At 52.0% G+C, this 12,763-nt stretch overlaps 5 protein-coding genes across 5 annotated transcripts in view; 3 read left to right on the top strand and 2 right to left on the bottom strand.

The window, feature by feature from the left end:
- Positions 1-403, top strand: part of LAESUDRAFT_734918 (uncharacterized protein) — a gene marked incomplete at both ends in the record, with an annotated part of 2,967 nt that extends 2,564 nt beyond the window's left edge. The window contains 2 exons of the mRNA XM_040910551.1: positions 27-275; positions 329-403. Coding sequence (XP_040767565.1) covers positions 27-275; positions 329-403 — 324 coding nt within the window. The remainder of the gene's footprint in view (positions 1-26; positions 276-328) is intronic.
- Positions 404-663: 260 nt separating this feature from the next.
- Positions 664-2,357, bottom strand: LAESUDRAFT_756054 (DUF383-domain-containing protein; the record flags this gene model as incomplete). Its single annotated transcript, XM_040912119.1, has 8 exons — positions 664-804; positions 861-1,055; positions 1,116-1,269; positions 1,322-1,473; positions 1,534-1,866; positions 1,928-2,038; positions 2,089-2,277; positions 2,334-2,357. 8 exons carry the CDS (start codon positions 2,355-2,357, stop codon positions 664-666), a joined length of 1,299 nt encoding a protein of 432 aa, XP_040767564.1.
- A 95-nt stretch (positions 2,358-2,452) lies between these two features.
- LAESUDRAFT_747862 (uncharacterized protein) lies at positions 2,453-4,771 on the top strand (the record flags this gene model as incomplete). The annotated part of the gene is made up of 5 exons (XM_040911491.1): positions 2,453-2,691; positions 2,753-2,837; positions 2,889-3,082; positions 3,132-3,349; positions 3,406-4,771. The coding sequence occupies exons 1-5, from the start codon at positions 2,548-2,550 to the stop codon at positions 4,769-4,771; spliced, it is 2,007 nt and encodes a 668-aa protein (XP_040767563.1). The 5' UTR covers positions 2,453-2,547.
- Positions 4,772-5,408: 637 nt separating this feature from the next.
- LAESUDRAFT_694262 (uncharacterized protein) lies at positions 5,409-11,112 on the bottom strand. Its single transcript, XM_040906189.1, has 14 exons — positions 10,973-11,112; positions 10,820-10,916; positions 10,698-10,771; positions 10,465-10,648; positions 8,731-10,409; positions 8,637-8,677; positions 8,496-8,585; positions 8,232-8,441; positions 7,796-8,182; positions 7,572-7,747; positions 7,265-7,519; positions 6,233-7,208; positions 6,017-6,176; positions 5,409-5,960 (listed from the first exon to the last, which is right to left on the bottom strand). The coding sequence occupies exons 1-14, from the start codon at positions 10,986-10,988 to the stop codon at positions 5,692-5,694; spliced, it is 4,614 nt and encodes a 1,537-aa protein (XP_040767562.1). The 5' UTR covers positions 10,989-11,112; the 3' UTR covers positions 5,409-5,691.
- Positions 11,113-11,231: 119 nt separating this feature from the next.
- LAESUDRAFT_721974 (HD domain-containing protein) lies at positions 11,232-12,761 on the top strand. Its single transcript, XM_040908106.1, has 11 exons — positions 11,232-11,253; positions 11,326-11,464; positions 11,514-11,546; positions 11,604-11,620; positions 11,815-11,886; positions 11,939-11,982; positions 12,049-12,107; positions 12,161-12,235; positions 12,298-12,340; positions 12,392-12,421; positions 12,478-12,761. The coding sequence occupies exons 2-11, from the start codon at positions 11,363-11,365 to the stop codon at positions 12,636-12,638; spliced, it is 636 nt and encodes a 211-aa protein (XP_040767561.1). The 5' UTR covers positions 11,232-11,253; positions 11,326-11,362; the 3' UTR covers positions 12,639-12,761.
- Positions 12,762-12,763: the final 2 nt, after the last annotated feature.

Raw genomic sequence — 12,763 nt, 5'->3', positions numbered from 1 at the left:
TCGTGTCGCACCCGTCTCTCTTGCAGATCCCCGCCGACTTGGAGGTGAGTATATGCCGTCTCGTCTCGCTGCTGGTGGCACTGACGCGACAAAAGAAATACCGCGATACATTCAAGGCGCCCCTCTTGATCAACAGCTGCGAGGTGGACACTCAGCTCCCGAAGGAATCGCAGGTCGTCGCTGACGAGCTTCTCGGAAGCGGCAAGTTCGCACCCGGGTACGAGAGAACGTACTGGGATGGCTGCACGCACGGCTTCGCTGTGCGTGGGGATATGGTGCGTCACATCTGCTGTTGTTGCATTGAACATATGCTGACTTCTGCCAACAGAGCAACCCAAAAGTGAAGGCTGGTATGGACGGTGCGTTCAAGGCAACGGTCGATTTCGTAAAGAAGTACCTGTGAAGGTCCAGATGTACCCCTAGTTTTGTGCTGATTGCAGTGTAACAACACAATGTCAGGCGTGTAATGATTGCATGGTCTGCCTTTGCACATATCACCGAGAGGATTAGCGATGCCAAACCCTCTGCTCTTCACAATTCGGGTCACTGTCGCATCTCAGGCTCTGCAATGGTTCTCGTCATCAACCATTGTTCTATTTGCAGATTCTGTCATATGCTGAAAAAATAGAGTCATAAACTATACATACAAATTCTCCAATTGGGCTAAATTTTTTCTATTCTGTTGTCTTCGTCGTCGGACTCGTGATTCTCTGTACCTTCTCCAGTATCAATCAAATCCACCTCCGTCCCCGTCCCCTCCGCTCTCTTCAAGAAATTGACAAGGCGCTCCACATGTTCGGAGATCTGCAATCTGGTGGTGAAGCACAATATCCGGTCACGACAGATGCGAGAGAACTGACCTTATCCACTTCCTCATTCTCATGCAGCGCCCGGACGATTTCGTACACACCGTGATTGCGGAGGTAGTCTCGCCCCCACCGGGTGGTGCACAGTAGGAGCAGCGTCTCTACATGCGTGAGTCGTAGCACGGGATCAGGCTCACGCTGCTTGGTGGACGGGAGGAATTGCAGGGCAGGTGGAAGAAGCTCTTGGTCCTTACATGCCGACATTCCTCAGTGATCTTATATGCATAGACGTACGTCTGAAATGCCAACCTCGAGGTCAAACTCCTCCGGCCCTGCTAATGGCAGAAGCAAATACGGCAAAACGTCCATGCCGGGCGCCTCAACAGTCGAGGGGGGCACGGCGACGCGTTCTTTTTCCGGAGACAGCATGGCGCGGTGAGCCTGTACATGGAAAGCACAGTTTCTACATCGGGAGGATCAGACGATAGTGCATGGCGAGTGACGAGTGCGCATACTTGAGCGTGGAGGCGACCCCTCCCCTACGGATTGTGTCCTTGTGCTCCGTGAAGACAAGGAGCTTAGTGAGCGGATACTCGAGACCTTCATCGGACGACTTGAGCGGGTCGGTGGGTCTTGGTGTAAGGAAGAACATCCGTCCTGCAGGCGTCTAGATATGGCCACGCAATGTTAGCTCATTGAGAAGATGGAGTAGACCAACAATACTGACCGTGCTCAAATTCGCAAACACACTGGACAAGAAGTGGAGACTGCCTCTGCGGACGCGCTTCTCTACGTCTTGTGTCTCCTCGACACTGGCACCCTGAACAAATGCGTCAAGGAGGGGAGGGAGTGCATGTACACTGCGCGGGTCTCCCTTAGGGTAGGGAACAGGCGCCGGGCATGTCCCACATTGTGACTGTACTGGGAAGTACGCCGTGGGCGATTTTGAATCTGGAAGTGTTTTCACGTTGAGACCGAGCAATGTCGAGCATGTCGAGGTAGATGCTGTGAGGTTGGAAAGAAGCATCGATGCTAAATCGGCGAGGATCGATTGCGGGTTCTATCAGTCGTGTTCTTAGCACTCATACTAGTGGATAGGGATGCTGGAGTTGCACACGGACGAGGATGTATGAAACGAGAAAACATAGATAATCTGGATCAGAGAGTGTCCCGATAATTAAGGAGTAGTCGGATAGATTGATGAGGGCTCTGAAAGCATCGTGAGCAGTTGCCTGTGCAACGTCTCAGTTAACGGCGCATTCAGCGGATGAATTGAGCCTACGAGTTGATCGCGACATAAGAGCTTCAAGTCGTGTACGACACCATTTTCTTCTTGCTGTCGCATGCCTCCACCGCGTAGTCCGGTGAAGAAGATCTCGCGGTTTGCGGAGCCCTTGGGGGTATGTCCAAGGAGGTTCGCCAGTGCAATTTGGCGGACTTGCGGATTTGCATCATGCAAGAATGGTATCAACTGGCATGAAGCATATACTCAGCATAAATTTCTGAGGGAAATTGCTCGTCGCTAACCTCCTTGAGCTGTTCTGCCGACATTCTCGTGCAGATACGATCTTGGTGAGCTCAAGGTTCCCACGGGCGATTTACCATAATGGCTTACGTAATGCCGTGCATCCATGAAGTCAAACAACCACCGTCAACGCGCCAGAGAGCGCACACGCCACCGTGGCCCTTGCTCACTGCCATGTCTCTCGCTTGACTATCTATTGCTTATGTATCGTACTCCATGGCGGGCTATAATCTGAAGCGTTCCGTGGATGACCTGCTGGAGGCGCACCAGCTATCGCCACCGTCATTTACGGTCAAGCTGTACCCTGACTACTGGACGCTCAACAATGGCTCCAAATGTCTCTACAACAACCACATGGCTGTGAGGTTTGCCTTTGAATACCGCTTTGATGTTCTGTCTTATACCGGCCACATTTACGCAGTCTCTGCTCGATGATATCCGTGCCCGACGTATTCCCGTGGACTTCTTAGAACTCTTCGATACGGCGAAGCTTCCTTTCTATGAAGGTTCGCATTCCCCATGCCTGGCATGTATGTACTAACGCGAGGTCCGCTCAGGATGCATGATTGTGGAGCTACAGGACTATCGGCCACCGAAGGCATCTGACCCTACCCTCGAAGATCCTCAGAAGAGCCGGGTTGTCTTGACCCCAAGTCCAGAGACTCTCTGGGCCGACATATGTCTGTTGGATCAGAAGGCAGGGAACATATGGACGGATCGCGAGGCCTTGGAGGTGGAAGCTCGCATTGTGGTACGTCCCGCGTCGCTGAATGAAGTGGCTGCTCACACCCTCAGAACAGACGGCCATCTCTCCGCCGCTATGTCTCACCCCTGACCCACATCTGACTCGTATGGTCAATTCGGTCATTCGTTCGTCGGCTCCGACTGCGCCTTTGTCGTTGAAGCGAAAAGCTGCGGTGATGGAGCAAGAGGATGAAGAGACTGAGAAGGCACGGCGTGCGAAACTTGCGCAGTTCATGAATCCGAAATTCTCAAGGCCCGCTGTTACTGCCCCAAGGTAAGTACTGTTTATAGTATGATAAGCCAAACACGTTCATCTTTTATCGGCTGTAGGAATTATCACATATTGGAGGCAGCGCAGCGGAAGCGCGCCTTAAATGCGCAGATGATGACGGGTGCTGCGCCTCAGCAAGCGGCCTCGACACCTGGGACAGCAGCAGGCGCAGCCGCAGCGTCTGCTGCATACGCTCAGGGAACGATACCGACCGCGACTTTGATGGGTCTCCAGCCAACATTTTCTCAAGTAACTCCTATCCCCTTCGCCCCGGCGCCTGCTGTCCCTGCAGCATCTTCCAAACCAGCTCCGCCTCCAACCTTTTCACAAGTTCAACCTGATGCGAACAGGAAGCCTGACAGTCGGCAGTCTCCAGTGGCTTCAAGAAACTCCGCAACCCCTGCCCCGGCAGCTCCTCTTCCAATTCCCCCGCATCTCCAAGCGCGCTTCCTTGCACAGGGAGGTGTGCAGTCATCACCACGCTCATCACAATCACCGCATCCTACGGGCAATGTTGCTGCAACGCAGAGTCCTCCTCGTCCTGGCACACGCCCGCCATCCGCAGCGCCGCGCCCAACATCTCAGCCCGTTCAACAAAACCAAACCAGCCAACCTCCATCACAACCTCAGCCTCAGGCCCCTGCTGTACCTGTACAAGCTGCGCCTACTACCGGTACTTTCCAAGTCGCTGTTCCGGGAAGTAGTGTGACACCGCAGGTGGCGATCTCTGGCAAGAAGAAGGCGCAGCAGAGTAGTTCATCCGCCACTAATGCACCTACTTCTGTCCCGCAAACGCAACCTCAGTCAATCCCGTACAACGTATATGCGCATCATGTATACCAACAGCGCCTAGCTCAGCAATCGGCTCAGAATGCATCGCCGATCCCGCGGAGTCCGATGGCGGCCAACCGAAGCTCTACGCCGCAACACAGCAGTCCTCTAGCTGCAACGCAGCGGCTGACCTCACGCTCGCCCATGCCCCCAAGTTCTCAACAACCTCAAGGAGTGGCAGCAGCACATGCGCCTCCGCAAGCCAACTACAATTACGTGGCCACCATGCAGAATCAGTACAACATCCCCGCGCACCTCCGTCCCGTGGCGCACGGACACGCGCCACATCCACAGATGATGCCACATACTCTCGCAGCTGGTGGCGTTCAGCCTGGGGCGGCGACCAGTGCCCAAACGGGTCAACTGTCATCGCAGTCTGAGCAGCCTCAGGCACCACAGCTCATACCGCAATACCCGCAGATGTACTATGCGCAGATTGCGGGGAGGATGCCTCAATATTGGGCCATGCCCGGTATGGGCAGAGGTGCGCCAATCGCCAACGGTCAGCACCAGATGCCTGGAATGGCGGGCCACCCGCAGCAGATGCAGCTCGGGGCGAACAAGGTGGCGCAGGGAGGTGTGCAGGGGTCGTAGTAATTGTGGCAGTCCGTCTTATGCGGCATCATCTGTTGTACCTATAGTATCAGTAGTCTCACTAGCGTATACCCATCACAGCATAGTTCAATACATTATCAACTGGACAGTGATATGTCAATGGTGGAATCTCTGACCCCCTTTGGCCAGATGCATCAGGAAAACTCAAATCCGCCTGCATAGGCTTGTTTGGGACCAAACAAGGAGATAAGTCCGAGAAAGTCTCAGGACCTCCGAGCTTGTTTTGGATTTTCTCTGACTTTTATTCGCTTTTTCCGGCCTGAGTTTTCCTGATGGTCGCATCATGATAAATGGCCCTATCATGTTTGCAATGAGACCAGTGTAACTCACTTCTATTTAAACACACATCACTCGAGTTTCACACCGAACCCTGTCGAATTCAAGGGTTTCATCGTTGCCCGCATCGACGGTGCAGCGTTCATTGCCGCGTATACGTGTAGTGCGATACATGCTTGATTCCAACGCAAGCGAGGAAATGGTACCTCTAACCGCCAGCCTACGCCGAGTAATGGTCTGTGACCCGTATGATAAGGTTCCTTCATGAGACGGTTAAGCATGCTTTCAGTTGCTCAAAATGCCACTTCCACTCATGTTTTGCTACAGTAAAAGGCAGCGTGAGAGTCATAATGGCAATGATATTGTGGCGAATCCTTAGTACATGAGATCGAGAAACACGGGTGAAGGACAGGGCCGAATACCTACGCCGCCGCCAGCGCAGACTGTAGAAGGGACGAAATGGGCCCGACCGGCGGCACATAGTAACAATGCCGCAGCTTTTTATCTTTCCGTGAATGTCCTGTGGATATCATAAGAAGTATCCAATAGTAGCCTAAAGTGTCAGCAATGGAAGATCTGGAATGCAACAAGTACTACGGCTAACTTAATGCTATTACATGATATCAATCCTCTTCCTCTTCTTCGTCTTCCCTAAGATCAGCATCTGCGTCTGCGTCTACCTCCGCCTCAGAATATGCCACAGCTTGCTTCTGCTTCTCTTCCTGTACTTTTCGCTGGTACATTGGTTCTGGCTCGTGATTTTGTAGCCGCATCTCTACTAGGAACTCTTTGTCACGAATAGATTGTGACCAGGAATTGATGACTCTTGATAGTGCGAGCAAAGCATGCGCGAAGCCTGCCACGGTGAAGATGCTGGGATATACATGCACGACTGCCGAGAAGACAATATTAGCTGCCGGTGGAAATACAACTATCGATTTCACTTACAGAGGAAATCGTCCGCGATTGGCAGCAACAGCAACTTGCGCACACCCCAGAGCATGCCAGCGGGCAGGAAGATCATTCCCAGAAGGGCAATGATTGTAGGCCCAATGACCTCCCTCGTAGCCCTGAATACATCTGGACGCATCAAGCCCTGACGTCTTATCTGTTAAACCAGTATGTAAATTCAGACCGTGCGCTGTAGATACATACGATGCTTACGCGATCTATCCCATCTAACAAGTCGTTGCCAGGTTGCATGCGCATACATCGTAACAAAATCTTCGAGTAGAGCAGCCCATATGCCCACATATCGACAATCTTGATGCGAGGCTCCATAGGAGGGTCCGCAAATTGTCGAACGGGTCGCACGACGTAGAACTCCATCACAATTGCGAGGAGAGTGGGGATCACGAAGCCCAGGAAGAAGCCCATGTACGTGATTTTGGCGGTCCACAAAAGGCCACGCTTTGCCAGGTATAACGGTAGATCAGCGCGAGGGCCATTGCCGCTCTTGCGTTGACGGCGCCGATCCGTTCGTTCAATGGAATTGACAACGAGTAAGCAAGCCCAAAGTAGGTAGAAGCCGGCGATGAAGGAGTAGCCATCGTGGACTTCTTCTGTTACGAATAGTCGGAAGAAGCATCGGCCTATGAGAATTGGTGCGCCCAGTACCAATGCGAGGATAACAGAACCGACAAGCCAGACACAGAGAATAAACGCCATGATGCGATACTTAAGATTTGGAGGCGTATAGACGATAGCGTAATCGTCTTTGATGCTCCGCTTAGCCTTCTCCGCCTCGGCGTTCTGGAGCGCAATGAGTCTCGCTTGCTCGTCATCAACCGGTGTACCATCCGCGTCAACTATTGCTGTGGCTGGCATGTCCTTGACCAACGCAATATTGTCGCTGTTAGGAACACGCCTGAACGTCCCTTCAAAGACAGCCTCAGTGTCGGCCATCTCTGCCTTCGACTTGATGAAACGTGACCGCCATGACCATCGCGGCGATGTGTATTCCTCGTTGATATAGCGCCCGCCAAACATGTAGGAAGTAAGGCGCAATTGCGCAGCAAGATGTTTCCAGAGGTAGATACCAAATTGTCGCATGGTCTTCTTCGGCCGGAAGTACTGCATGGTATGTGGCAAGACGAAGTGGAGAAAAAGGAGATCAACAGGAACGACAGAAAGCGGTTCTCTTCATCGTACTGCGTCAAACTGATGATCATCGTAAGGACTAAAGAGGACACTCACCGAATCTTCCATCGGAAAGGAAGTATTGTCCGGCTGAAAATTTGGAGAACCCCAGACACTGTACCCACGCCGGCAGCGACCACAATCCCGTACATGACTGCGCTCATGAGCAACTTGCGCACTTGCACCAAAGTAGGTCGCTCGAGTATATCGCGTATAGGATGAAAGTTCTGATCCTGAGGATTCTTGATGAACCACATGGATCCGGGCCGCATGATTCCTCGACAACCCGCGAGTAGGACAGCGAATTGATACCTTGGCTCGTCGTGAGGCTCCTGCTGGTCATAGTGGATACAGATTTACTCACATAAACATTGTGCCAATGACCCAGTGGTAGAATATTGAGGTTACTGGCGCATATATCGAGAACGCCGCCCTTGACCGGAAATTACCCTGCGGTAGAAGCCATACAGTGCATGCATCCAGCATGATCCCACATCCGAGAGGAAATATGACGAGCTCAATGACGACAAAAGCTGCCACCTACTGGGACTTAACAAAGTACATGAAGGAGGAGTAAGTGGAGCATACCTTGATGACAAGCAGTTGTTCGCGGACCGCATTTCGAACTGCCCTACCTGCATTCCTAACATTGCCGATAGTGAGAATATTCAGATACAGAGCCAGCAGGAATCCAACGGCAGCATAACCCAGGAGGATCGCAAATACTTTCTCATTTGGGCCACTTCCAATGGCAAGCCGCAAGTACGTCAACTTAGCCTCTTCCACTAACAGGCAGGCTTTGTTGCCTAACGGAGCGAAGTATGGTTCGATAAATCGCATAACAGCCGAATCCTGTTGAAGAACACGGTCGAAAATGGAAGGAGAGAGCTGCGGCTGCTGTATATCAGGCTTTGATGACAGCCACAGTACCGCTTGACTCCACATACGATCGAAAGCATGCAGCAAAGGCGTAATCTAATATCATCTGAGCGAACGGCTCCATTATCGCACCATTAGTACTTACCACTTTGTAGCCGCCATCGATGACACTTTGCGCCCGGTCTTCTCCAACGTACTGCGCCACTTTATGCAGCAGTGAACACAGGCCACGCAGCACCAAAGGTATCAAGAACTGCGTGATTAATACGAGCACTCCGTCAACGATGGGATCCGTGACAATCCGAATGGCTCGAAGGGGCAGATGAAGTATTTGCAAGAATCGAGGGGGATCCAACTAAAATGAACTATGAGATACGTCGACAAGAAAACTCAGATTGATAACACTCACCGAGAGTAATGCAGTAGACTTCCCTACGGTAAAAGGCAGCCATATGCCCACGCCAATAGCGGTGGCGAGAATAAAAATCATGAGTGCTGCCTAAGCAACGATGAGACATGTGTCAATAGAATAGATGGTTGGACACCTTACATTCTGCAAAACGCTATGCAAGGGGCCTCGGAGACCAATGGCTGCAAGAGATTGTCAAGAAAACTACGCATAAAACAGTGATCAACCGGCTGACCTTCCAAAGCACCGTCCATATCGTCTTCTAGATTGACATCCATTTCATCGAGTTGTTCAGGTGGCCGGCCGTCACCATTCACGTTCTCCATAGCCGGTAGAGCAGCTCCATTTGCAGCATCATCGCGAAGGTCATTCGGTCCTTGGACACGGAGCACGATGCGATCGCGTTGTGCATCATCCTCTTCCGCGTCTCGGACATCGTCATCTGACCAATGGTCGAATTCCTCATCGTTCTCTTCGGCACCGCCCACATCTCGCTCCTCGTCATCTTCCGCGTCGTCTTCGTCCGGTTCCGCAAAATATCGTGTATGTTCCGTCTCCATGTCATCAATTTCATCCTGCATATGCCCTTCGCCTTCGAAGTAACCGGAAAACGTAGACGGTCCTGCTTCAAATTCTTCCGGTGGACGATAGGTCGCCAGATTAGGTGAAGCTAATGGTGTTGTAACACGGCTCCGTGCTATACCAGCAGCAGATGAAGCTCCGGAGGAAGGCGGAAGAGTCACACTGGGTAATGGAGGGCGTCGTAGACTCCCAGACGGTTCGGACTGCAGGGCTGGCAAAGAAGAAGTCTCACCCTCCCGTCGCACGATGCTAGATGAGGATGAGGGTGGCGCATCAAGGTACGCAGAGGCGTATTCAATGTCTGATCCCTTGGATTCTGATGAGCGATCGTGACGGTGGAAGGAACTTGTGAAGTGGTCCTCTTCTGGAGAGAGGGAAAAGGACACATCTCGAGGAACGTCCGGAATGGACCGAGACCAAGAGGATAAGTCTGTTCCTGTTGTAACGTGTACATGTTCGGTAAACGCAGGAGGAGAAATGTCGCGAATTATGTCTGCGTTTTCTGCGTCGCTCGACAGCCCTTGACTCGGTGTCTGCGCTCTGAACGTAAAACGCGCCTGTTCTGGCGTAAGCTCGAGAGTGGGACGACTTGTGCGACCGAAATCTTGCCATTCTGCTGTCCGCTCCCTGGGATATTCCCTTCTTGCCCGTGTATCATAACTATCCTCCTCATCCAATGACCCCAGTCCCTCAAAGATGTTGGACTCTGACTGTCCGGGTGAGTGCCACCTGTGGAGCTGCGTAGCCCCGATACCTATCCCCGGTCGCTCGATGCGCTTCCCTTTCACTCTCCGCCTACGTAGCCTTTGTTCGTCCAAACTTTCAGCACGCCGTAATCGCTTATTCGGGCTCTCTCTAGCGGCAACAGCTTGACGTCTGACAACAGCAGCGTCAATCCGCTGCCGGCGTCCGCGCACGTGAGTTATTGCAGGCTCTTCCCGTCTCGGTGCGTTGGCAGCGCGCACCCGAACAACACCGACTTGTTCTGGCATTACTGGTTGAATCCGAGGAGGTGGTGGAGGTTGCGGTTGGACTTGCTCTTCCGCTACAACCTCTGCATCATCGAACACCCCCGGGCGAGCGTTCTGCGAGATCCACTCCCGCAAAAGAAATATCGCAACAAAGGCGAGTACGATCAGTGATGCAATGATTTGGCCTGACAAAATGTCCGAAGAGATCGCTCGGGCAACCGGGTGCGAGAAAATAGAGGTGATGTTATCGTCCCCAAACTGAGCGGCGCTGCTGATGGCTGGGGATGTGCCGTTCGTTGAAGTAACGTCGACGTTCCGCACGCCCGGCTCCGGCCGTGGACGATTGCTAATCCACCAAGCTCTGTAATATGGGTTCATAAGAAGTAGGGACGACGTTGGTTTGCAATGAGACGTACGCAGAGTCACCCATTGCGAAGAACATCCGCCATATCCAAATAGTCGCCAATGGTAGCACCGCCAGCCAGACAAATCCAACAAGCATAGCCCGCAAGAAGAAAAGGACTGCCGCTGCCGCTTGCCTTGAGAGTTGTCGCAGGAGTAGGACGATTGGCAGACGTTCCGGCATATCCGGAGCGTACACTGGAAGCTTCGTGAGTTGCGCACCCAAGACGAACTCGAGGATCCGTACCTTTGGTGAAGGCATATGGGTGCTTGCAGATATCGCATGTCTTTTTCTTACTATGAGCAAGCCATGTGGTCAAGCTAGCGGATGGTCAGAGTGTGTTGAGCGCGGCGAGGGCGAAGACTCACCAGTCTTGATGAATGTACCGAATAGTACCCGAGCACCTGCAGGGATGAAACAGTGGTTGGTCCGGTTCTGCTGGGGCACTGCATATTCTGCACGTCACTAAAAAGGCCTTTTAAGCAACTTGTCCGGCACGAGATCGCGGTGCGTCGACTCACCTTGCTCTTCTTGCATACGGGAAACAGTATCTTGAGCAAGAGGCTATCTTGCGTCTGTAAGCCTTGGAAATGAAGTCGACCCGGTACGAGGATGGGTCTACTAAGATGCGGTACGCAGAGCGCTGAGGAAGGATGTTGGTGGTCCGAAGGCTCGTTGCGGACGCTCCGCGCCACTTACATGGTAGGAGTCACGTGCCCGCACACATCATCTTCCAGAAATTAGAATCCATTATCCAGCGGCAAAAATTAAAAGTTAACACCGGCATTAGTCCCCTCAGCTGGTCAGTACAGCATCACACAGCCAATCCGTTTGGATATCCGCATTGGGAACGGTTCATAGCTATGTCTTTTAGGTCTAGACTAGGTGCAATCAGTTGGGCATTTCGCGCGATGGCCGAAGTGCCCAAACGAGTGTTCCCGCCTCTGTATGTTTCAAATGGAGATATCCCTGTCGACAGACTGGCATTTTTCCACGTCTTGGAACGTCTCAAGGTGGGTATCCTGGCTAATCAGTGTATGATTGCTTATATCGCTGTCTCAGACGCAGAGACGAACGGGATGGGTAGAGCACAAAGTATGATGTGTCCCACGAGCACCCATGACGCTGCTCACTATACGTCACCGCTAATAGATTCCCAACGCGGAAAGGTATGATTTATTGTCCTTTTTACAGCGCTTCTGAGATGTGCACGAGCTTCTGCGCGATAATTTATTGGCACGCAAGCGGTCCCATGCTTGCGTTCGCTCAGACAAGCCCACCGGCCTAACGACCGGCGGAGGGCTGTGCAGCATGGGAGCTCGACAAAGTTTCCCTACTACGAGTGCTGACTTGACATATGTAGCATCTCGGACCACATGTATAGGATGGCAATAATGGCTATGTGCACTTCCGATGCGAAACTCGATATCTCGAGGTGAGCGATTCCCGGAGTAGAATACATACAACTCAAGACTGACCTCTGGCAGATGCGTGATGATGTGTCTAGTGCATGACCTCGCGGAAGCTCAAGGTCAGCGTGATCTTTTCCGCTTACCTTCCATTCTTCAGTGTTTGACTTTAAGTTGCGGACGCATAGTCGGAGACATTACGCCGCATGAAGGCATTCCAAAATCTGAGAAGAGACGTCTTGAAGCGGTGATTATCTCTCATAAGCGTGCATGTGGCTTCTGTTCATGATCTTTTCCCAGGAGGCGATGCATAATTTCACTCACGAGATGTTGCATAGTAGCCCTGCTGCTCAAAGGATTGAGGCATTGTGGAAGGCAAGTGCCATTGTCATCGGTAATCTAAGGAGCATGACAGCTTATGGCACGGCACGATGCAGGAATATGAGGATGGCGAATCTGATGAGGCTCGTTTTGTCAAAGGTACACATCTCAATCCCTGTCATGTCTTGGTGCATTGCTCATGAAACACAGATCTCGATAGATTCGAGATGGCATTTCAAGGTTGTCACAGCATCATTGCACGATACAACGGGGATCTGACGTCTGAGTGAACACAGCATCAGAATACGAACGTCAACACTCCAATCCGACACTGCAATCGTTCTTTGACAACAGCATACCTTTCATCCAGCATCCCGAGGTGAAGCAGTGGGGTCGGGATCTCCTCGCTGAGCGGCAGTCGACGAAATCTGAAGCTGATGAACAGCCTTTGGGCTGATTACGCCGATTGTGAGGAGGCTCGTCGTGACAGAGCAGAAAGTGTCACAAATCCGCATAGCGTAGATCTTGTTAAATACATTTATTATTAGTACAATGCCATAGACTCTGAATTGATCGACCGTG

The sequence above is a fragment of the Laetiporus sulphureus genome, assembly GCF_001632365.1.
Source record: "Laetiporus sulphureus 93-53 unplaced genomic scaffold LAESUscaffold_6, whole genome shotgun sequence".
Lineage (NCBI taxonomy): Eukaryota > Fungi > Basidiomycota > Agaricomycetes > Polyporales > Laetiporaceae > Laetiporus > Laetiporus sulphureus.
The sequence above is the reverse complement of the archived record's forward strand: the minus strand, read 5'-3'. Positions and strand labels throughout refer to the sequence as shown.